Source organism: Hippocampus guttulatus, chromosome 3, assembly GCF_054856545.1.
Source record: "Hippocampus guttulatus isolate MCC_2025c chromosome 3, RoL_Hgut_1.0, whole genome shotgun sequence".
NCBI lineage: Eukaryota > Metazoa > Chordata > Actinopteri > Syngnathiformes > Syngnathidae > Hippocampus > Hippocampus guttulatus.
In genome coordinates this window covers 27,524,736-27,547,883 of record NC_141263.1, presented here as the reverse complement: position 1 = coordinate 27,547,883, position 23,148 = coordinate 27,524,736, and the positions used below count along the sequence as shown (strand labels likewise).

General features: G+C 43.7%; 1 protein-coding gene across 6 annotated transcripts in view; it reads left to right on the top strand.

The window, feature by feature from the left end:
* The window catches only part of pcdh9 (protocadherin 9), a 153,194-nt gene that overhangs the window by 117,554 nt on the left and 12,492 nt on the right, over positions 1–23,148 (top strand). For 2 of the 6 annotated variants that reach the window (XM_086107857.1, XM_086107856.1), the window contains one exon: positions 313–388. In XM_086107857.1, coding sequence (XP_085963983.1) covers positions 313–388 — 76 coding nt within the window. Of the gene's footprint in view, positions 1–186; positions 389–15,617; positions 18,280–23,148 lie in introns of those variants that run through there. The other 4 variants (XM_086107855.1, XM_086107854.1, XM_086107859.1 and 1 more) reach the window with 3 other exon arrangements.

The following is a 23,148-nucleotide window of genomic DNA, read 5'->3' as shown; positions in this document are numbered from 1 at the left end:
AAGTCCTTACTCTAATGAGTCTAAATGAGTCGATGGCCAAATCCGAGGCGGTGTCTCACAAACTTCAGCGCTGTGAAGTAGCGAGCACTCGTTTCGATTAATTTCATGATTAAAAAAAAAAAAAAAAAAAAAAGCGCGACGCAGAGCATTAACATGCCAGGCTCTGTTCTGTGCTCTTGGTTCTAGTCGCAGCGGCGCGTCACGTTTCACCTGCCGGACGGCTCCCAGGAGAGCTGCAGTGACAGCGGTCTGGGGGAGCACGAGCCCGTAGGCAGTGGCGCCCTCCTCACACAACCTCTCCCTCTGGTGCAGGCGCAAGACGACCTCTACGAGCAGGCCTCCCCCGACAAGAGAACCGAAGCAGACGGCAACTCCGATCCCAACTCCGGTGAGTTTGGTCATTTTGTTTTTCCATCTTTCAAAAAAGTCAATCATGAAACACCTTGAGAGTGAAAGAATGACGTTGTGAAGAAAAACAAGTGATCAAATATCATTTCATTTGGAGTCATCCAGCCGCTCAAGTGGGTTTCTCGCGTATACATGAGCAGGTCATTCATTTCTCGGTTAATCATCCAGACATGTTGGCGCTTCCCAAGAGCAAACCTGGGCCTCCCGAAGGCTCTTCACCTATTTGTTAAACTCATTGGATTTATTTAGAGATGATTTCCCAGTTGGAAGTCTTGCTGCTCTCAAGATGTTAACGTGCCACTATTTCTGGTTGGGGGATGTACATCGCCGACCCACTTTTCTCATTTTATCATTCAGTGGCAAGCGCACCGCCCCGAGGTCGGCGCCAGGTTGGGTTGCGAGGGCGGACCGGCCGGCGCCACATAAATACGGGCGGCAAGAGAAAAACGGCGGGTGATCTCTGACAGAATCGCGGCCGATCTTTTCGCAGCTGACAGATGAACGAAAGCGAGCGCCGCGTTGGCCTAATTGACTCTGAAATTGTTTTTGAAGAGTATCTGATGATTTCAAACGTGGGATCCGTCCATGGTTTCTATCGCTCTGGTTTTTTGATGAGCCGGATAAATAGAATGTACAGAGGTTCATAATGAGTTCAGTTGTTCTGCTCGCGCCCGTGCCGCGTCTCTCTGTGAGGTGGAGAAATGTTTACTCGTTGTCATGTCCAAAGTTTGACGTGTGCAGCCGCTCCTCCTCCATGCAATAGATAGAACCATAGTGCGCCCCGAGTTGGTTTATGTTTCATCCAACCCTCGCGGTTCGGTCTCTACGCACGCACCATTTAGGCGTTTGCACATTCAACCTGTGAAATAAAAATGAATAAATAACGACGATGGGGATAATGTTTTCACTTTTGTGGAGGTGGCTTTCCCTCATAAAAGCTGACATTTTATGTCAATAAATTGCAAAATATGGTGCTGGTTGCGCTTATATTTTCATATATTTTTTGAAGTGGACAAAAGTAGAGCTGTGCATATCAATTTTGGTGACGATTGGTCACCATTTTGGGACACTAGGTGACACCAAAACGTGACAAAGCAACAATATGTGGTTGCACTGTGGTTGAGAGGAAAGACTTTTCATCTGTGCTGTCTGTTGCACATAGAGCATATTTGACATTAAAGCTGACTTGACTTGACTTGACTCAATGCTTGCCTCTTCCTCCCTTCAATGATTTAAGATCAGATTAAAAAAAAAAAAAAAGAAAACAGGCCAGGCCCCCCCAAAAATGGTTGTCATTAAGATGTGCTGGACAGAGAATGAATGAATGAAACAAAAACCAGCATTAAATCACAACTGAGTTTAAATGAGACGGGTGGGGGTTGGGGGGGGGGGGGTGACATCATTTTTGCACACTGACATTTTATATCAGCGCCAATGTTCAACCCTACAGGCAGAATACACACATCTCACATTTTCAAAACTGACCTCTCAGTAGTCACCGAATGAATAGAAACTCTTGTCGACTCCCTCCCACTACAAGGACATCAACAGCATCTTAAGAACAAGAAGGACACAAGAAACTCAATAGATCACTTGGTTAATGATTCCGAGCTGGTTGAATACAAGTGCAGGTAAAAAGCTGAGTAAATGACACAATGGCCTAACACTGTGACACTTTCAAGCTAATTGACGTCTTTGTTAACAGAATCAAGGCTTTTTTTTTTAAACGACAGACATAAACAATAAATGTCAGTCCTCCTAGAATCCCACATGACAAAGATATATCCTGCAGCGTCATAATATCGACATGGATATATAAACAGATCCTAAAAATAAAACCCCCCAAAAAACCACAACAGACATGAATTTATTACACCAAACGTTAATCAAATAGACCTTTGCCAAGAAAATGTGCGCATGCTTGATGATCAATAAAACAGCTTAAAGCATTTTTACTCCGTCCATAGCCGCATCCGAAAAGTCATTCGGAGTTTAATGATGCTGGGAAGCGAGCCAAACAAAATGAGTGAATGTGGAATTTTACAGGGTTAAATGGCCACCGGATGGCAAATCGCTATTGGCGAGACACCACCAATGTTTCCACCCGGCAATCATAAACTTACTTTTCTATTAAGTTGCCACAAATTGAGTCTTGGGATGACAGAGTTAGAAAGTAGACTTTCTTTTACATTTTAAAGTGTAACGCCGACGTGAATAGACCGGGACAGTTACACTGTCACCTCCGTGTTTATCTGTAAGAAAATGTAACAGACAGAGGAAACCCTTTTTTTTTTTCTCAAATGCATACATAACATGGACAACATACGGAGGCAACAAAAAAACCCCCATCTTATCTCAGCCCGGAATGCAATACAGGTTCCACGGTATTTCAGCAATTTTTTTTTTTTTTATGTTCTGAGGAAAACACTGCATCCATTCATCCATAATTAATCATACAGTATTTACAGTGAACCCAGAGTTGAGTCAGCAGGCTGCATCTCGATCTCCACTTTAGCTAAGACGCAACGGGGAGGAGGATGCGCCGTGTCACTTTCTTGCACGCACAGGCTACTTTTCAAGTGGAATATCTGCACTCATGTCTCGTCTTGTAATTTCAGTTTGAACATAAATAACACCCATGCGCACACTACGGTATGAAAATACATCCATTCATCCATCCATCCGCTCCTCATGAGAGTGGCGGGCGTGCTATCCTCACCGTCTTCGGGCAGTAGGCGCGGGGACACCCTGAACCGGTAGCCAGCCAATCGCAGGGCACACGGAGACAAACGTTTACACTCACAGTCACAGCTCGGGACAATGTCGAATGTTCCATGAACCTGCCACACGTGTTTTTGGAATGTGGGAGGAAACCCGAATATCTGGAGAAAACCCACACGGGAAGGCTGGAGCCGGAATCGAACCCTGCACCTCTGCACTGTGAGGCGGACGTGCTAACCAGTCGACGACCACGCCACCCTATGAAAATACAGATGACTGATATAGTCGAACCCTTAGCAGGAGGCCTCAGCAGTAGCTATTATCGTCAAAAGTGGGTGGCGATCTTGAGATGTTGATTGTGTGCGTGTGTGTGTCCTAAATACCAAAGACTTGCCAGACTCACGACATAAAAAACTTTAAAAAAAGACTACATTTAGCATTTGTTACTATGGGAGAAGACGTGTAGCGGAGGGGTAAGAGGGTAACTACTCACCTAGCCTGTATTGCTGTGCTCCCACTGATTATTACAATTTGCATATTGCAGTATGCGGTGAAGTGAAGCCACTTGAGGATGAGTGACGCTAACATTTCAAAATACTTGCATGAGGTACGCGCAGAGACAACGAGGTGACCGAAACGGTGCAGCGGGAGAGTGGCGATAAGTGGTCAAGTTGGGTGGTCAAGTAGCATCTTGCTAGCCATGAGAAGCCGATAATGCGCTTGTTCGAAAAGGGTGTTTGTTAAAAAAAAAACATGCAAACCACAATGGCCACTCGTGACATGAATGGTTCAGACCCGTCACTACAAGTCATGTGTCATCAGATTTACTATAGTAGTTAACTGAAAAACATGCACCTAATGTCTCTCTCTGAGAGAAAGACTGATGGTCGACAGTGAACAGAAACTAATTTTGTGAAGCAGAAAAATCTGCATTTCATCATTCACTTTTCGCATAATACCAAGTATCAGTTTAATGAGAATCATTTGTTAGTCATCGCGCAAATGTTTGAAATGCAAAGTGGACACATTGCTTCTTTTCTTTTTTTTTTTTGCTCCTCTACTTGCTCACTTGTACCTCTCGTTCGGGTCCAAGGTTTCAAACTTGGAGCTGTTGAATGCTTTGATTTTTTTACTCAAGTCTACTTGCACTCAGCACTTTTCATGTGGCATACAAATGTCACCTGTGCGTCATTAAAGGACCAAAAAGCTGTATTTTGTGATTATACTCTTTACAATTCACAAGATAATTTAACCATGGGATATGTTTTTTTGGTTTATTTGTTTGTTTGTTTTTTATGTAAATGCATTCCAAAAACATGGTCGCAGACAAAAGGCTGATGTTTTCTTGCGTCTAGCTGGCCAGGGAGTCGGACATTTCAATAAAGTCATGGCAACGGTATTAAACAGACACAAAAGAGCTCGACCCTTGCATGTTCACGGTTTCAAATTCGTAAATTCCCCTATTCCCAGATTGTAATTTGGCAAAAAAAAAAAAAAAGTTTATTTATTTCATCCATCCATCCAATTTCTTATCCGCTGATCATCAGGGGGTGTTGGGCGTGCTGGAGCCTATCCCAGCCGTCTTCGGCCAGTAGGCGGGGTCTTCCCCAACTTGTCGCCAGCCAATCGCAGGACACACAGAGACGAACAACCGTTTGCTTTGGAGTGTCCCATCAACCTGTCAGAAATCGGATTACCCGGATAAAACCCACACAGGCACAGGGAGAGCAAGCAAACGCCGCACAGGCCAGAGCCAGAATCCAACCCTGCACCTCTGCACTGCGAGGCAGACATGCTAACCAGTTGACCACCGTGTTGACAAGTTTATTTATTTATTTGATGCCTATTTACTTTTTCATCTTCATTGCAAAAATACTTTCTGTAGCGGGGATCCCTAACCGCTGGGCTGCAAACTTGTATTCTGCCCCAAACAATTTGGTATTGGGCTGCAGCACAAGTCTCTTCTCCCACCAACGGTCCAACACCGAGTGGTTGGTGTGGCGGGCCTTTTAAAAGAAAAAGCTCATGACATGATGACCAACAGGTGCGACGCTGGAGGACAAGCTCCTCTAATGCCACCAATAAAAGGACAAGTGAAAAAGAGAAACACTACTTGGAGCTGTCTCCATAATAGTTAAGGTATTTATTGTCCTTATTTTTAATTTTATTCTTTCCGAGACAACAAATGGTTTATGCAACCAAAGTTTCATCCCAACGACCAAATCACAGACCTCTCAGCAGCCAAATTGGATTTGTGATTGACAGTATGAGTGGCTAGAGGAGATTTGCAACGCCCAAGCCTCTGTTGGCTCGCGACAGGAAATACGGCCTCAGGAACAGCGGCTCAGTGGAACATCGTAAAACTGGGTGGTCGTGTTGTCGTTTGACTAATTGTATCAACCCGCCCCCCCAAAAAAAAACATTGCTGTCCAACCAAAACTGCAAAATGAGCTTTCCTGTCATTGTCACTGTAATATACAGTCCAATAAAATTTAGTATTTTATCCTAATTGTTGATTTCCAATTGAAATGTGAAAGGTGCAATGGAATTATTTGGAGAGTATGTGGTAAAAAAAAAATAATAATAAATTACTAAATAAAATACCCGCTCCCCACTCATACAGGGAAGCGGCTTGAAATCCACTTCAATGTTTCTTTTTAGAATGTTGTTTCAGAAAATGGGATCATACTGATTTTGGGATACTCGTTGAGACAAAAGTGTCGACACGTCTGAAATTCTGAACTCCTTCCCAGCAGCCATGTTGTTATTGTAGTTCACACGTCTTTTGACAATCGAGGATGAACAAAAACAGGCTGTCACTTTGGCAGCCGTGCGACCCCATGCAGCAAAATTACTGTACGAGTGTACTACTGATACTTTTTGGAGGATTCATGTTTATATTGAAAGACAATTCAAGAACAGCCAATCATGAAAAAAAAACAAAAAAAACAAAACCAAACATTGTGGATTTATTTATTTATTTATTTTTTTCTTGTATAATTTTTCATTTGGCCTGACAGATTTTCCTTTCAGAAAAGAAAATGAATATAATTATATTAATTTTGGGAGGTATCATTTTGACAGAATCAATGTCCGAACTCCCTACGAACCGCACCACGTGTTCAGAAGATCGGAGCGGGACCATGGCCAGAGTTGCTCAGGCCCTCGCCCCGAGTCTGTGGAAGGGCGGCACGCATTCATATATCGGGAAGCGGTGTTCATCTCTCCTCGCTATTGGAAAAGCGGGCCTCTGTAAATATGTTGCCCTAGGATACAATGGGCTTTAAAGGATTTCTGTCTCCAAAGAGAAATTAGACAGGTGCTTGAGAAGTGAACTAAATGGAAATGCTTGCTGGAGCATGCAGGGGAAGCGGGGTGCTGCTGTCAACCAATAAACATCGTCTCAAACTCGCCTCAGTCATTATCGCCAGAGTCAGTGCCAACAGCTTGGGTGAGCAGACGGGGGCCTGATGAAGAGCATCCTCTAAGATGATTAGTCACAGTAAGGAGAAGAACGTTCCCAGGAATGTGGAATTACAGGCAACTCTTTGGTCCCTGCTAAAGTTGCAAAACAGAGCGATCAGCCAGTACTAAATAGTCATTTCATCAGTTGCAATTAACAATTTTAGAATTTAACTGTAGACTCTGAGTTGAGTCGATAATAGATAGATAGATATTTTTGAGCCAACAATCACTGTGAATATAATGTGCGTTTTCTAGTAAATTCATGACAGATTGTTATTCGCTCTTCATCCACTGTAAATAGAATCACCAACAGTATTTTGTGTTGGGCAAATAACCTAATTGCATAGTTTGCGCAAGATGATCACATTCTCTCGATGCGAATGTGTTTGGGATTGGACAAAAGTAGCCATCAGGAGAAAGCATTTTTTTTGCTTCACGGGGCATAGATCTGACTGTTACCCATGTAGCAGTGGAAGGAAATAGCATGTTTTACCAGGATGGAACCTGGCGGCAGCAAATACCAGGAATACAGCAGGGGCCCCAAAATAGAGCCCTGTGGATCACCATACAATAAAATTGAGAAGTGCTGGTACTCCATACTGGTGCGTACCGGTACACGGTCTCCTTATATTTGTGGTAGTGTTGTACTCAAGACCACACAATTCGGAGCAGTTTTTCTCTTTATTTTCAATTTCCTTTAAAAACATTTGACAGCCAAAACAGTGTTTGCATTGTTTTAGGGTTTTTATTTTCAAAGCACGGCATCCACAGGTTTTCCAATCTTAACACTTTTATTGGAAGTCGAGTTTGAGATAGCTAGGAGACCTTGAAAATGTGGTCTCTCGAACAAGTACAGTCTCGAGTGTTACAACACAAAACTTGGTGGTACCACAATTCATGCTATATTAATGTTGAACATTTATTGTCACGGCAAAGCAAGAAATCCAAAGGGTGCGCATGGGAAACAATATCTTATCTGGGTAACCAAAGTTCCATTTACGCTGGGCTCCTTCCACTTGTCAAAGTTGTTTTTATTTGCAAAGAACTACATTGCTTCATACATTATCCTTCACGTCGATGAATTTATCTCAGCGGCGCAGACGCTGCCGTACAAAATAATCCTCTGTTATTTGTTTGCAGACCATTTTAAAAGTGGTGATCAAGAAAAAGAGCAGAGAAGCTGAACCACGTGCTTGCGTGCGTTCACTGATGCTAATCTGCGACTATTTCGGTTGCAGCACCCCACCCAGAATTTGTTGTGAGAACTGTGCTTCAAAATGAGTTCATTCAAAAGATGAATTTTCATGCGGATGGTCCATTCGTCCATCCGTTTTCCGAGCATCTTATCCTCTTGAGGGCCGCGGTCGTACCGGAGCCGATCCCAGCCGTCTTCGGACGGAAGGCGGGGGACACCCTCATCTGGTCACCAGCCAATCGCGGGGTACACAGAGACAAAATCACACCTCGGGACAATTTGGAGTGCACAATTATCCTCGCAAATGTGGTTTATTTCTTTTAAAATAATATACTGGCAATAGCGTAGGAAAACCGAGGAGCGTTTTGATTTTATAAAAGCTTGGGCCATGTCTTCAACACTAGCGTGTGCCGCTTACTGAGAGTCGCGCTCTGTTAGTGCACATCTAGGGAGGAGTTAACATGGGCACCACCAATAAGAGGCCAGCAAGATCAGATCGCATTGAAAATAGATGACAGGATGACGGCTGAATTCAAGGTGAGCCGACAGGGCATCGAGTAATCAACGGCGAGTAGAATGCAGACTGATCCTGTAAGTGATAGAAGGGAAAAGGTCACTCGCGGAGCGGAGCACATTTGAGGGGAGAAAAGGTTGTAAAATGCTAAAAGCTTTTTCAGACAGTAGCAACGTGAATCTCGACGATGACGTTGGGCACGCTTGCGTTGATATCGCATAGGGTGGAGATTTTAAACACGGGAAAAGGGACTTGGAATTTACATACGACAGCATATAGTCCTCAAAATGTTTTTTGTTTTCTTTGTGGAGCAGTTTGGCGAACCTTTTTTTATTTTTTTATTTTGCGGAGCAGTTTGGCAAATCAATGACTTCATTGGAGGAGCGACTTTCCAACTTTGTGGACCTTTTTTGTTGTCTGCAGGTTGATCCTAGGAAACTGAAGCAAGAATTTCATTAAACAACACAAATATGACAATATAATGAATGAACTATTGGTTTTCTTTTTTAGCTAACTGCCTCTGCGTAAATGGCACATGGCTTCCCTCGACCTCCCAAATTCCTGCGCAGGTGACGTGGGCCGAGCAAAGAGTTTGAGTCTCAGTTTTGCTATCTAATGTGTATTAATGAGGTGCAAAATATTCTTTGTGACGCATCTTATTCCGAGCCTTGCGGTATTGTGACCCGTTGTTGATTATCTTGCGGCCGCCACCCGTCCCTGCTTTTTTTGGGGTCCACTACCATGACGTCCATATGACACTCTGTATAAGGAGAAATTTAAGATATGGAGAAGTTTGAAGAAAATGACGTCTCGCGGCGGAGGTTTTTTCGCATGGAGCCCCAAGAGCGATTGCAGGATCGGTCATGGTGAAGGTGGAAGATGTTATCATTGAAGTGAAAGTGACAGCCATTCCACATGTCGATCGTTCTTACGAGGCAGCGAGTAAGATGCAAAAGGCGAATAGTTCAAAGAACGATGAAGATTGCGCACTGAGTAGAGGGCCTGTTGCCAAGGACACAAAATGCCTCGTGTGTGTGCTGCAGTGGGCCAGCCATAAGAAGAATTCTAATGACCCGGTGGAGTAGGAATCGTCTCGCACTTTGGCACCTCACGATAAGTAACGTAGCTGGCTTCTTTTGAGGCTTTAAGGCAAACCTGTATTATATATATATTTTTTACCGGCGGTCCATCAAGAACACCCACTCTGTCATTTGTGTCTATGCCTTTGACTGTAGGACGTGTGCAGTTTCTTCTCATTTACAGGTAGACAAAAACCATGAACCGCTTTCAGACCTTTGGGGTGGAAAAAAATGAATTTGCTGACATTTGACGATCTATCGTTTTCCAATGCATTCCATTGGACGGGCGGTCGATGGACGTTTTTCCGTCATCGTCGTCGCATAAATGCCTGAAGCAAGTGGTAGATGAGCTGCAACAGTCTCCTCCGCCGGCCCCTCTATGTTCAATCCATGAGTCAATTATTTTCTTTCGCCTCATGTAAATTCTCTGGCCTCTATTTTCGCACATGCGCTCAGCATAAAAACCGACACATCTTGATTTTCCCGCCGTAGGAAATGTATTTTACCATGCGTGGGGAGTTGGAGCAGGTCTAAGTTGTGACGCAGGCGGCATAAGACAATTTTGATGAATTCGATCGAGGTGCAGCCAGACAGATCATGTGCTCCGTTGGAATGTGTGGTGGATATCACTTCACTCTATTTCATTTATAGACATAACAGTGTACATCAAACCCTCTGGGTAATTCAGTTGTGTTTACTCTACGAGAATACCTAAAGAATGATGTGCACAGTTGCGCTTGGTGATAGAATTGCAAAAATAGGGTCCTCTGTCTGTGCGTGACTTCTCCAACCACCTATGATTTTGCTACTTGATAGTTTGGTCTTGCGTGAGTTCCAAATTCAAACTGCCACGCTTTGGCACATGACCTTGTTCAACAACAAAAAACAGAATAGTTTCTTTTTTATTGTTCTGCTTGTTTTTAGTAAAAACAATACACTTATTTTATATATTTTATGTGTAATATTTTGTAAAATAGCTGCCTGGATGGGACGGGTTTGGACATTCACATTTATATATGACTCGATGTGGCAGAGAGATTAAATGAATAGACAAAAACGTACATTGTGTAGTGTTCAAATGTATTATCTTTCTGCCATCATGGCAAGATATCATTTGGAACAGTTTGTGCTTGACTCTTATACTATCTTGTTATCTCATGTGGTGATGGGATGTAAGGTCAGTGCTATACTGCACAACAACTGAATCCCCCTCAATAAAAAGACCTCCACCTTACAACAATAATAATAATGATAATGGTTTATATTAATCATCATACTTATACAGTATACACATGTGCCAAATGCCCTTTGTTGCCTTTTTGACATTCTTATTGAAGTGCTTGGTTTGGTGTGTACATGTGGCGGCGGTGGGATGGCTATTCGCTGTACCTCCTAATGTGTCCTTCTTGAACCCTAAAATCATGAGCTAATCCCTGAAACTGCCATCCGGATCTTGACAAGCCACCGGTTGCCTCCCGGTGTGGAATTTGCCACCAGGTGAGAGAGATTGCCTTTAATCTTCTCTCATTACAACCTCCAATTTTGCAAGCTAGACACTTATGAACCAGATCAAGTGTTTAACACTCTAACGCCTGCTTCACAGGGGGCAATCCTCAAGCGGCTGAATACAAACTTTTCTTTTACTTTCAAAAGTCAGCTTTTTTTTTCCTTTTCATTAAAAAAAAAAAATCATAATAAATAGGGGGTGGGGCATGAGGTCCAGTATGCATTAAAGGTGCCAGTAGATGATCCTCTGGACATGTGAGCGTAAAAGATAACTGTGCTTGATGGCATCTCAGAATCCTGACACACAAAAAACAAAATCTGAAAAAAAAATGAAATAAACAAAGCATCACAAAGAATGTGGCCAAAAACATCATCTTTGATGATGACTAAAATAATTAATAATGCATGTCTCCCAATTTTCTTAGTGCTGTCATTATTTTTTCACCATTATTAATGAAAAAAGGTTGTACTTTTTGAGGTTTTTATATGTTTCGATTTATTTTTCAAAGAGGATTTAGTTTTTCCATGGTCAGACTTTAATGTCTCGATTGCAAGCATCCTGATTCAAAGTTATCTGCGTGCCATTTTTCAGTGAGCTGCGGACAACATTCCACCCAGTCTACAAATTCCCGTTGGAAAACTTGAAAACGGACATCATTGGCAGTAAACAGTCAGGGGGTATGTTGGGCGTTGCCATTCGGGCCGAATCTGTCATGATTCGGTTTGGGACCAACAGGGGGCACTGTAGGGCTCCCCCTGCAGCTGCACACCTGTTGGTCATTAGGTAACTAGTGCTTTAAAAGGACTCCCAGCCCAACCGCTCATTGTCGTGTCATTGTTTGCTCTTTGCTACTGTCATGTTTGTTCGTTGCTTTTTGTTTGTTTGCTTGCAACTGTCATGTTTGTTTCTGTCATGGTTCTGTTCCTGTTAGTTTTTTGCCACAGTCATGGTTTTGTTTTGCTACTTTGGATTAGTTTTGGTTGTTAGCACTTTGTTTGTTTTGGATTCAGTTTTCTCTGTTTTATTAAATATAATTCGTCAAGTTCACCCTGCTCCTCCCTTCTGCCTGCTTTTTGGGGTCCACCACCACCTCGCAAACGTGACCGAATCAGAATGTGACTGAAATGAGCTTTAAATCAAAACATTTGTCAGTGTTTGAAATGGCACTGAAAAAAGAAATGGTGTGTTAAATTGGTGACATTTGATTTCATGAAGGGGTTGCACCAAATATAATCATCTGGATCCAGATCCATGTTCTAAGTCGACTCCATATTTGGATCTCGATGATGCTATTTCATGCAGCTGTTCAATGAAATCAAATCGAGTAAATTCAATAAAAAAACTTTTTCAATGCGCAGTGCCCCCCCCCCCCCCAAAAATCACGCAGTGTATAAAAAAAAAAGTGTTGAATTGACCCAATTTTATTTCATCAATGGGTTGCACAAAATAAAATCATCTGGATCCAGATACAATTTTGAAACAGATTATTTCACTCACAGACTGTTAGGAGGACCTCCGCCTCCCGGTCAAAATCAGCTGGGAAAGGCTGCAGCTCCCCCGCGATCCTAAAATGAGGAAAAGCCGTTTTGAAAAATGACGACCGAATGGACCATCCAACCAGTGTCTCTTTTACGATGAAGTCGGACGCTGTGCGGGTAAAGAGTTCAAAGACCCCTCAGCCCTGACATGTCATTGATATTCTGTATCCTATGAAGCGGCTTTATTACGGAATACGTTGGTATTGTGTGAACGGGTGATTGGTGAGTCAAGTTGCCAGCGCTTTGTGGCATTCTGATGTCTTCATGAAAGATCTGCGACATGACATGTAAAGAGCCAAAAGCGATGGCTTCATCAAAGACGAGCGTCACAAGTTAGTTGGCCGCACTCGCCGCAAGTTGAACAAACTCCGTCTCAAATCCTCCGATATCAATGAGCGGATGTTCACAAGAAGTTCACGTTTGAAGCCCCAATGCGTATTCCGAGCCGCATCAAAAATCGGACCAATTTCCTTTAATATGGAAGCTTACGGGAAAAGGAGCTTTCACACAAATCCCAAGTGTCTCAATTAATATTTATATTTGTCCATCGCCTCAAACTCTGCCTTCCAGCGTTCATTAAATTATCATCAGTTTGGGCCGAGGCTTTTTTGTGCGTCATGTAGTGCCGTGCTGCTCTGTTGTAGCGCGTGCGCGAGATGTCACACGGTTGCACCGCGTTGCTCAAATCCTCAAATGAACACGTTGATTGTTTTTTGACGACGTGACATGACATGACACACAAACACGAAGCAACGGCGTCAACAAATTGGGGGAAGGCCATTCAAACGCTTGTTTGTCTCCCCGTTTATTTTGCATCAGCCAGCGATGCGGAAAGTTGCCTTCGGCGGCCCCGAACTCTGAACACCCTAAGCGTGACATTCTGCACAATTAGTGGCTGTCCTGCGAGGTCTCCGACAGCGCCACCAGGAGGCGCGCGCTACCTTGCGCTCGTCGCGGTGTTGCTAAAACGCACGGCGGCTATGGTAATTAGCGTTTCGAGCCAGAAGCTCCTCACTGGCGTCTCATCCCTCCCCGCGCTGACCCGGGGAGATTGGAAAGACGCCTGGCGGCTCCCGAGAGGCTGAGCCTGTCAGGTCTGTCGCTTCTCTCGTGACACGAGCGCGAGCGGAGGTGTTTCAAATGCCAAAAACGACACCCTCTCCAGAGCCATCGCCTGGTGCCTGAATACGAGTCCTGTCCGTCAGCGCGTTTTGTTCCTTCTCCGAGAGACCCCGGAAGCAAAGCCGAGGCTAATTGTTCGGGATGAATTACCCCATCGCGAAGGAACCGATCCCACCAGATTAAGCGACATGGTTTCCACGTGAAAATTGAGTCCCGCGTTACCTGGAAATGTACTTTTGCCGCGCAGGTTGTCACAGCAGCGGAGGGCTTTTCTAACACGGCGCTAATTTGAATTGATTTTCAAAAAAATCCAAGTGCGTCAAGAAAAGTCACAGGAATGCGATAACATTTGTATGCAGGCGTACTTGAGATCAACAAGAGCGAGTGCGCTGCCTCTCTGCCGATCTGCATAATGATATTTGTTTGCACTGTGTTTGTTCTCCCTTTGACACGAAGCTCAAAGTGATGAGATGCAAATTTCATGGTTTTTAGAATGAGAGGCTCATGCTGCGGGTTCCTCAAGTGAATACGAAGCAAAGTCATCCATGCTAAGTAGAGAAAGTATTTTTGCACGGACCTGTTGTTTCCGGCTCACAGCAGATGAGGAATTTTTCAAAGTCAGACTGGAACAGGAAACAGCTTTGTACCTCTGTTCAAACTGTAACTGCGCTTAAACACTTGCTTAAATTCCGAGGCCAGGCTCAATTTCCGTATGTTATGCTCAGAAGAACAGCGGGATCTTTTTTTGGGGGGTGGGTCCGCCATATTGCCATTTCATAAACACGTCCACCAAAAAGTCTGTTTAAGAAATGAAAAAAAAAATCCACAAGGGCTGAGTACAAAAATGTCAAGGTTTCAATTTAAACTGGAATGAAAAACAATTTGATTTTCTATAAATAAATAAAAGAAAACAATACATTGTGATATGTTTCAGCTTTTGAAATGTAGCTTTCGGAAATATTGGTTTATTCGGAGAGAAGGCGATCTATTGTCAAATCCAAATGCAAGAATTGCAAAAAAGAGTAAACAACTGTTTTGTACGCTAAGCTCATATCATCATTCAAAATGGATTCCTCTCTTACATTATGCAAGCAAATAGTGACTCTGTTTATTTCATCGTGCATTCAGGCTTTTTGAGGATATTTCTTTCCAGCCTGGTTTCTGAAAACCAATATCTCCTAATCATACCCAAATTGTATTTCAATGTTCCCAGAGTCGAGTGCAGGAAAAAGAGCAATCGACACACGTGGACCAAAGCCTCGGCAATATTAGTTGAAAGAAAAGAAACATCTATAAGTCAGTGGAATCGTTTGCTGATGTTTCAGACACGACAATCCGAGCAGCCCGCGCACTGAACAATGACGACAACATCTCCTTCTTTCGCTTCACGATTGAACGGCAATTTTATGAAACTATTCATTTCATAAAATTCCCTAATTTCTTCCTGTGACATTTCATCACGCCAGTTACATTTGATTTCCTCCAAGCCACCAAATACTCATCCTGGAGACTTTGAAATGAATGCTTTCACCGTTACCATCTCAAGAGCTGTCCCGCTCTTGCCTTGAGAATTCAGGGCTAGCAATTGTGCTCCTTAAAACCCATCATGACAACAATGCTTGTTTTCTCCAATTTGATTTTATTTTTTTGGGGGGGAAATGACTGCTTGCGGAGGAAAATGAGCCCAAGTGAACAGCGAGGCATGATGTAAGAACCGCAGCAGATGGGTTTTAGAGAAGAGAAAAAGAGTAAACCTATCCTACCGGGGGGGGCCATATGCGACTTGGATAGCATCCCAACCCGTGGCGCGTAAATACGGCAGATGTTTGCTTGACGATTGCTGCACTCCAAAACAGAAACTTGAAAGTGGAAAGTAGATCATTACAAAGCAGAAAAAAAATAAGATTATTGTTGTTTTTAATTTCCTCTAAGATCATGCCGATTCAAATGTTTCGTACTCCACATTATAATTCATTGAGTTCCATGGACATTTTTAATTTTTTTTTAAAGAATCTAAACATTCAATCCCAGATTCATCTTTATGTATTTTTTTTTCTCCACTTGGTAGGGTAAAGAAGCGTCTGAAAATGGCTGGTCCTGACTGTGTAATGCACTTGACTTTGGAGTCAGCCAATCCTCCATGAAGCGTCTCCAGTTGGTCCAGAATGCTGCTGCTCGCCTCTTGACTGCTACTCATAAGAGGGAGCACATCACTCCTACTCTGGCATCCCTTCACTGGCTCCCTCTACATTTTAGAGTTCTTTTGAAGATCCTATTATTTGTTTTCAAATCTTGAAATGGACTCGCCCCACCTTAGCTCTCTGAGCTTCTTTGCCCCCAACGCTCCTGCCCGGTGTCTCGGATCTGCAAACCAGACCCTATTAGAGGTAGCGAGAACTAAGGGGAGGCTCAGAGGGGATGGAGCCGTTTCTGTCGCCGGTCCTTCTCTTTGGAAAGACCTTCAAATCTCATTGCCTGTCTTTAAACCTCAGTTTTCTTCTTTGGCTTTTGACTCAACATTGGACTTGATTTTTAGATTGACTGTTTTTGTGCTTTTTTTACTGTCTTTATTATGAATTTATTGTTTTTTGTTGTATGAATTCTTTCTGCTCCATGTGCAGCAATTTGCCTACAGCACTTGATTGTTTTAAAGCGCTCCGTAAATACAGTTGAGTTGAGAGTTGAGTTTTCGGGAAGGGTTTAAAGTGACCTAGGAAATGACAAGCTGTCAACAAGCAATTGTTGACAGCTCCGAGTTAAGGCCTACAACGGATGTCACAGTATCAGCGATGATGCCCCCGTGATATGACTCAGTTGGAGTTGAGGCCTTTAAAAATGGGTCGCCGTGACCTTTCCCTTGGGTACGCGAGCTGTCCGGTAGAGAAGAGCTGATGCGGCTGTTTGCACTGTGGCCATTATGCCATTTGCACCGCATATTCAGCATTCATCGCTGTTTAGTGCCAAAAGCTTTGTTAGTCACTGCTTTTTGATGATCGGGGCTGACGGGTTAAGCAATGTAGACATTAATGCTGAACAACCTCTCGTGTTGTCCCGATCGTGGCCGGCGGTATTCTTGGGCTTTTGTTTTAGAACACGAGGATGGTCATAAAACACTTTATCGGCTAGAATAAACGGGGTCAACATGCCCATAAATGGATACAGGACACTATCCGAGCTGAAGACTGCAGTACAAGAAAGAGAAAGAGACAGCTATTTTATTTCTTTGCACGGTCCCTGTGTCATTTACACTTGGCCGGAAATAGAAATGATATTGATATTTCGTAGGGCGGATGTTGAAATATGTCTGATTGCCCTTGGGGGACTTGAGTTGCCCTTTAAATTAAGACTCGGAACAATCAAATACGATGAATTTTTATTCTTCTTAATCATGAAAAGGATGTGGGGGGGTGGGGGGCACGGCGGATCCAGAGTTGATTAAAGTGCGGCTGAGATTCATTGAATCTGGCTCAGAGCTCAAAGGAGTGGTTTAAATAGTCGTTCATTTAACAAAATGTTACCTTCTTAATGGGTAGGTAATAAGATGGTCTTTATCTTTTATGGAAAAAAAGTGGAGTCGTCTCACAGCATGATGTATGCCTTTTAAAAGGGAGCTACTTTGAGCAAAGGCAGCGGGCTCGAAATACCATGAGAGAGATCAAACATTTGATCATGACTCCAGTCCGCCGTGACGCTTACCTGCAGGCTCAGAGTACAACCGGCAGTTGGCGGCACAATAAATTGCTTCAACTGAAACTGACTGTTTTATGCGTCTTCAAACCAAGATCGAAAGAAAACGGGATCAATGACAGTCAAGTTCACTCGCACCTTACAGATGTTCTCTCCGAGGCCACGAGTGCCGTTCGTGGAATTAATTGCAACTTGATGGACCGTAAAAAACATCAGGACCAAAAAATGCAATCCTCAATATAACCACACCGGAGCAACTAATATTTTCCTAACCTAGATAAATAACGGTTAATCGGGAAAAAACAAAAACAAAACAATAATAAACCCGTCACACCTACATACCACTTTTCTCACTGTCAGCAGACATTTTCAATGTGTGGATGTGAAACACGCGGCTTTCTTTCTGTGAACGTGGCTGGGGATCACACCGTCCATTTGGCTTGTTTACGTTGGTCGATATATATATGCACCGCCCAACTTGGCGTGAAGATGACAAACATCACGGGGTAGCAGAACTCGTCGCTGGGTGTGAAGAGCAGCACGTCACCCTTCCTGTCTGGATCTTCTGATACCCCTTTTCCACCCAGAAAAAAACAGGGCCCGTGCTGTGCTTAGTTGGTGCTGAACAAGTTCTTACCAAGCGTTTTGAGATAAGAGCATCCTCGTGGAGCGAATCAGCCTCCGACTCCCTAGCAAACAAAGCAAGACAAATGCGTGCTGCAAATACAGCAGCCGACTGGCAAAATGCGTACACGTGTGCTCCAAAACAGTGTTTTTCAAACCCTGTGCGAGACATTGTCAGGTGTGCCGCGGTAAAATATCCAATATGTATGCCTGTGCGGTCTATCGCCCAGAAAGTAATCGTGTAGTACCCTCCTATACCGCTAGGGAGCAGCAACAGCTAGCCAATTGCCTTGTGTTTCGACCACTAGAGACAAGCGAATTTGTGCCGCATGAATGCAGGACAACAGTGAAACAATAAATATGGAAGATTATAAAATACTTTTTTTTCTTTGTGCTCATTTGATTCCAATTCAAGCTGTTATAACGTCATTCCTCAATGTTAAAAACGGTCATAGTAACAATATAACACATTAATGGTTCTTTTTTTTTTTTCACATTTTCAGCTAGTGGTGTGCCACGAGATTTTTTTCAATGAAAGAAGTGTGCCTTGGCTCAAAAAAGTTTGAAAAACACTGCTCTAAAAGACATCGACTGTCCGCTGCTGTTCTCACTCTGGCAGCTCCCGTGGATGAAAGCGATTATTGCACTGCAATCGAATCCAGTCATGAATTCGCTCGTCGGTTTGATGCGGTCGTTGAAGTGTCAGGCGGACGTGTTTACGGGTCATCTGAAGTGAAGGGTAAGAATAGCAGGGACGATTTTATGCATTTCTTGGCACACAGGACAGCCACCTTAGGCCACAAAGTATATCACATCCAGAGTAATGTCATTTAGACCTTGGCATGCTTCTTGTGGCCCTCTCGGGGGACTCTGTCGCCTCCACAAGGCCTCTCCTCTTCTCTCCGCCTTCTGCCTCCTGTTTTCCTCCACACCTTGGCAGCATTGTTGTTCTTCCCCCCCCCCCCCCCCCCATTTCTCACGTCTACTTCTGCAAACACCACTCGTTGTGCTTTTGGTCCTTTTTATCCTCCTCCATCGCCCCATTGCTTTGTCCATCCCGGTGCTCCCGGAGCACCGGAACGCCATTGAGCGTCGTCACAAAAGCAGTGCCGTGATCCAGAAACCCCATTAACGCTGGGATTTCACCCAGAGATTATTTAAGTGCGGCGTGCCTGCCAGGCAGGGTTGTTCTCTGTAATCTCTACAGCCCAATGAATAGCGCAGGACTCGGGGAAGAAGGGATTTGCAGGAGTTTGAAGGCTGGTTGGGTTCGAGAATGGATGCAAAATGGGCTTTTGGGCATTTTCAATATTTCACTCCCGTATGGAGTTGGATTTAGGGCGTGGGGGCAATCGCGCAATGTGTTCAAGAGAAGTGGAGGTTAAATCCCCGGCAGTCTGATCCCATTCTTCGTTAGCTCCGTATCCTTCGGAGGTTTGCAAAGTAATTTAATTTGAAGTAATTGTCGCGAGGATCCGTAATTAAAATAATCCAAATGCACGCCATTTATAGAAGAGGAAAATGAAATGATAATAAGGCCGCCGGCTGATTCTCCTCGTGCCCCATACATGGCTTTCCTTTCATAATCGTTCCTTTGTGAGTGCATCTAAAATCGCATTTTTTTTCATGTGTCGCAGGATTGAACGTTGGATAAAAATAACAAACTTTAGACAAAGCCAACAATGGCACCTTTCATCTGACTACTTTGCAAACATCCCTGGCTGTCTTGGGGACTTGTATCTATTGATTCGCACCTTTTGTTTATGGTGACCGTCGCTGTTGTTTTCCCATTTGCCGTTGTGGAAAGACTTGTCCGGATGTCTCTCGGGGTGATAGCGGAGCGTGTCCTCGCCGCAACACGGTTACCCTCTCACAGCGGCGGAGGTCTTTGACCCAATCAGTGAGTGCAGAGTGCCTGCTGAATTTTTGACATTGAGAGGGGCGCAGACAAAGCCGCTCATCAAACATCAAATGATGGAGCGGATTGGAGGAGGGAGGGGTTTGCAGGGGGGGGGGGGCCTTTCCAATTGGCATGCTATCCTTGCTGCGTCGGCCACTGAAAGAGAAAAGATGATTGTTCTGGGCAACATATAACACGAAGAACAAGGTACGGCGTCCAGCGCCGTTCTGGTCATCCCGGAAGGCTGATTCTCGCATCTACGGCCCCATCTCAAGGTTTCTCATTTTTCCCCAGGTGGGGGGTTTTGAGTTATTCCTTGCCCTCCTGGGGGTTAAGGTTGGGGGATGTCGTGAATACTTGTCAAGTGTGGGCATGCGAAGCCCTTCGGGACCGTTTGCAATAAAGAGCTCCATCAATAAATGTGACTTGACTTGAAATGGGTGGCGGTATTTCTTATAGTTTGCCCATCGAATGTAACGGTGTGGCTCATGAAAATAAAATCATGTCATCAACAGGATCCAAGATGGGTTCAGCAAGCACTGCAAAATACTAAACATCACCCTTCACGCCTACCTCAATAATGAACATTGTCATCACGAGAGAACACGGTTCGAACAGCTCAGAGAATATGGCGCGATTGTATATTTGATCAGGAGAAGACATGTCATGCATTTCAAAGACATCAGAGAAAATAATGTCATCTTTTTTTTCTGAGAAGTGAGGACAACTAGATATTCTTGCACCAGGCCTGATATTTGATATAAGACAAGGTAGTTTTATTTTTAGCACCTTTCGCACACGAGGCAACTTAATGTGCTTCACACGAGCAAATACAAAATACCGAAAAAGCATTTACAAACGCAACAGTTTACATTTAAGGAGCAAAGAGAAAACAAAAGTAGCTTACAAGAATTTCCAGAACGTACATTGAAACCGTTTGAACGCATTATGAGGACACTTCAAAAACATTTGTAACTCGGATAAAAAAAAAAAGGTTAAATTGCTGTCGAGGACCTTCATCAAAGGTATGCGAAAGAAGTTTTTAACCTGGATTCATAAGCGTTTACACTCAGGGCTGACTTCCCTTGTGTTGGCAACTTATTTGTGTTTGTGCAGCATAACAGCGAACTGAAGCTTCACCGTGTTTACTTTGAACTCTGGGCTCCACTAAGCGACCCGCATCTGCAGATCTCAGAGCTCCACTGGCTTCGTATTCAATGAGCATCTCCGTTATGTATTCAGTGATTTGCAGACCAGTCAACAGTATTTTCTTTTTTGAGGTAGATTCTAATACTCTCCCTGTGTTTTATAAGCCCGTATTTCTGAAACAAAACACGGATGTGAGACTAAGAATTTGTACAAATTCGCAGGCATTACAAAGTGACAATTTCATAGGTTGAATGTGTATTCTGTCTTTGTACAAACTTGATTGTACGAATGCCCTTTCTGACACAACTACGCCTGCAAATTCACTTGAAAGCCCATCAAAGTCCGCATTGCATTATTTTCACGTGGATTAGTGCCAACGAAATGATTCTAGCCTCTAATTAATGAATATTTATTGAAAAGAGGTGCAAAAGGTTTTCTTTTTGGGGGTGGGCAGATGTCTTGGATAAATATGGGCCATGTGGTCAAAAGGATTAGTATTGCCTGTCTCATTAACAGCAACGTGAAATGCTGTCAACGAGACTGCTTAAACCAGGGGTGTCCAAACTTTTTTCGTTTGAAGGCCACTTTTAAATTCTTCAAATTTTCGAAAGACGCTAAAGTCAGTCAAGAAAGTAATTCGAGATTGTTTGTATTGTTCATCAGCTTTCTGTTAATGGTGTTTAGGCAAATGTTTTTGGGTGGCCAACAGCCCTCGACCACACAGACTAGAACCAGCTCGGCGCTCAACAGCAGCCGCATGCCATCTCCTCATTCAGGACCCGAAAAAGAACAACCCGTCGTCAAGTGGCCATTTTTCAAACAGTTACTTGAGGATCATTCATGTGACGTCTTCATAAATCGGTCATCGAGAACAAAGTGCAAGAAACTATTTTTGCCACAAAAATTGAATTATCCTCATTCACTACAGTGATAAATGGTGTTATTCTTTTAATCATAAATTGTATCTTCGACTGTAGAGAAAGGTTCGTTGACAGTATATGAACAAATGTCATTTTTATTTATTTTTGTTGGGGTTTTTTTCATTATGTCGCGGGCCGCTGAAAAATCGATGGCGGGCCGCACATTGCCCCCAGGCCTGTAGTTTGGACACCTCTGGCTGAAACCAGCTCTGTTCAGCGACAGTCTTCTCGGTGATTAAAACCCACGTTCACATGCCATGTCATTTCATGAGTTTTGGCTGGTGGTAAGCGGGAGTGTTCCAAATGGAAGCAACGGAGTCCACTTTCATCCTCGTGTTTCGCAGAGAGAGTGCACGCTGGAAAGAGTCGCTACGGCAGGACTGGCGGGGGAGAGTCCTGATTGTAGGCACAGATGTAAGGATTTATGAGTCCTCATCGCTGGCATTTACACAAGGCAGCATAATAAAAATATTCTCATTTTGGGCCCTGGGAGACCCGACGAAAGCCCATAATCCTCCAGATTAGTGTGATTGATTGTTTCCTCCAAACAGGATTTAAAATAGCAAGATAGTTACAATCTTCCTTGTGATTGACTGCCGAGCAGTCCCGGGTGTACGCCGCCGCTCGCTCAAAGTCAGCCGGGAGAGACGCCAGCTCGCCCCCGTGATACTGAACGGGGATAAGGAGGAGGAAAGAAATGAATAGATTAGAAAGAGCTGCAATTTTACGCGCCGAGATTGTTTGGTTACGTCGTGACTCATAAAGTGCAGGTCAGTTCACAATATTTTGGTTTTGTTTTGTTTTTTTACCCCCCCAGTGTCCTTGAGCTGGTTTCATTTTCATTGCTTCATATTTATGTTTCAGCAGATGTTTTCCGTTCTTCATACTAACGCCCCCCCCCCCAACACACACACACATGACCCGGAAAAAGAAATGGAAGCGCAGGAACCTTGTGGGCAGCGTGTGAAATGACCTCGACAAGTGCACATCTTGTATCACAGCACATTTGATTTTCTCGGTTTGAGATTTCAAAGGTATCACCTGCCGTAATTGCCTGACTCAGGAATCTATAAATCATTGCTGAGTAAGGTCATCTTAGAATTTCTTTCCTGAATGTTAGCATTTATTTTCCTAGCATGCTCTCTTTTTCGCATTTAATCTCGCCGGGTCATTTGAAAGATTAATTGCTGCCATCTTCAAAAACAACCAATTACTTGCACGCGTCCTGACATTAAACGTAGGCACCAGCGGACACATCAATACAAATGCGGGGGGGGGGGGGGGGGGGGGGGGGGACTACCTTGCAGATGAAGCTATCA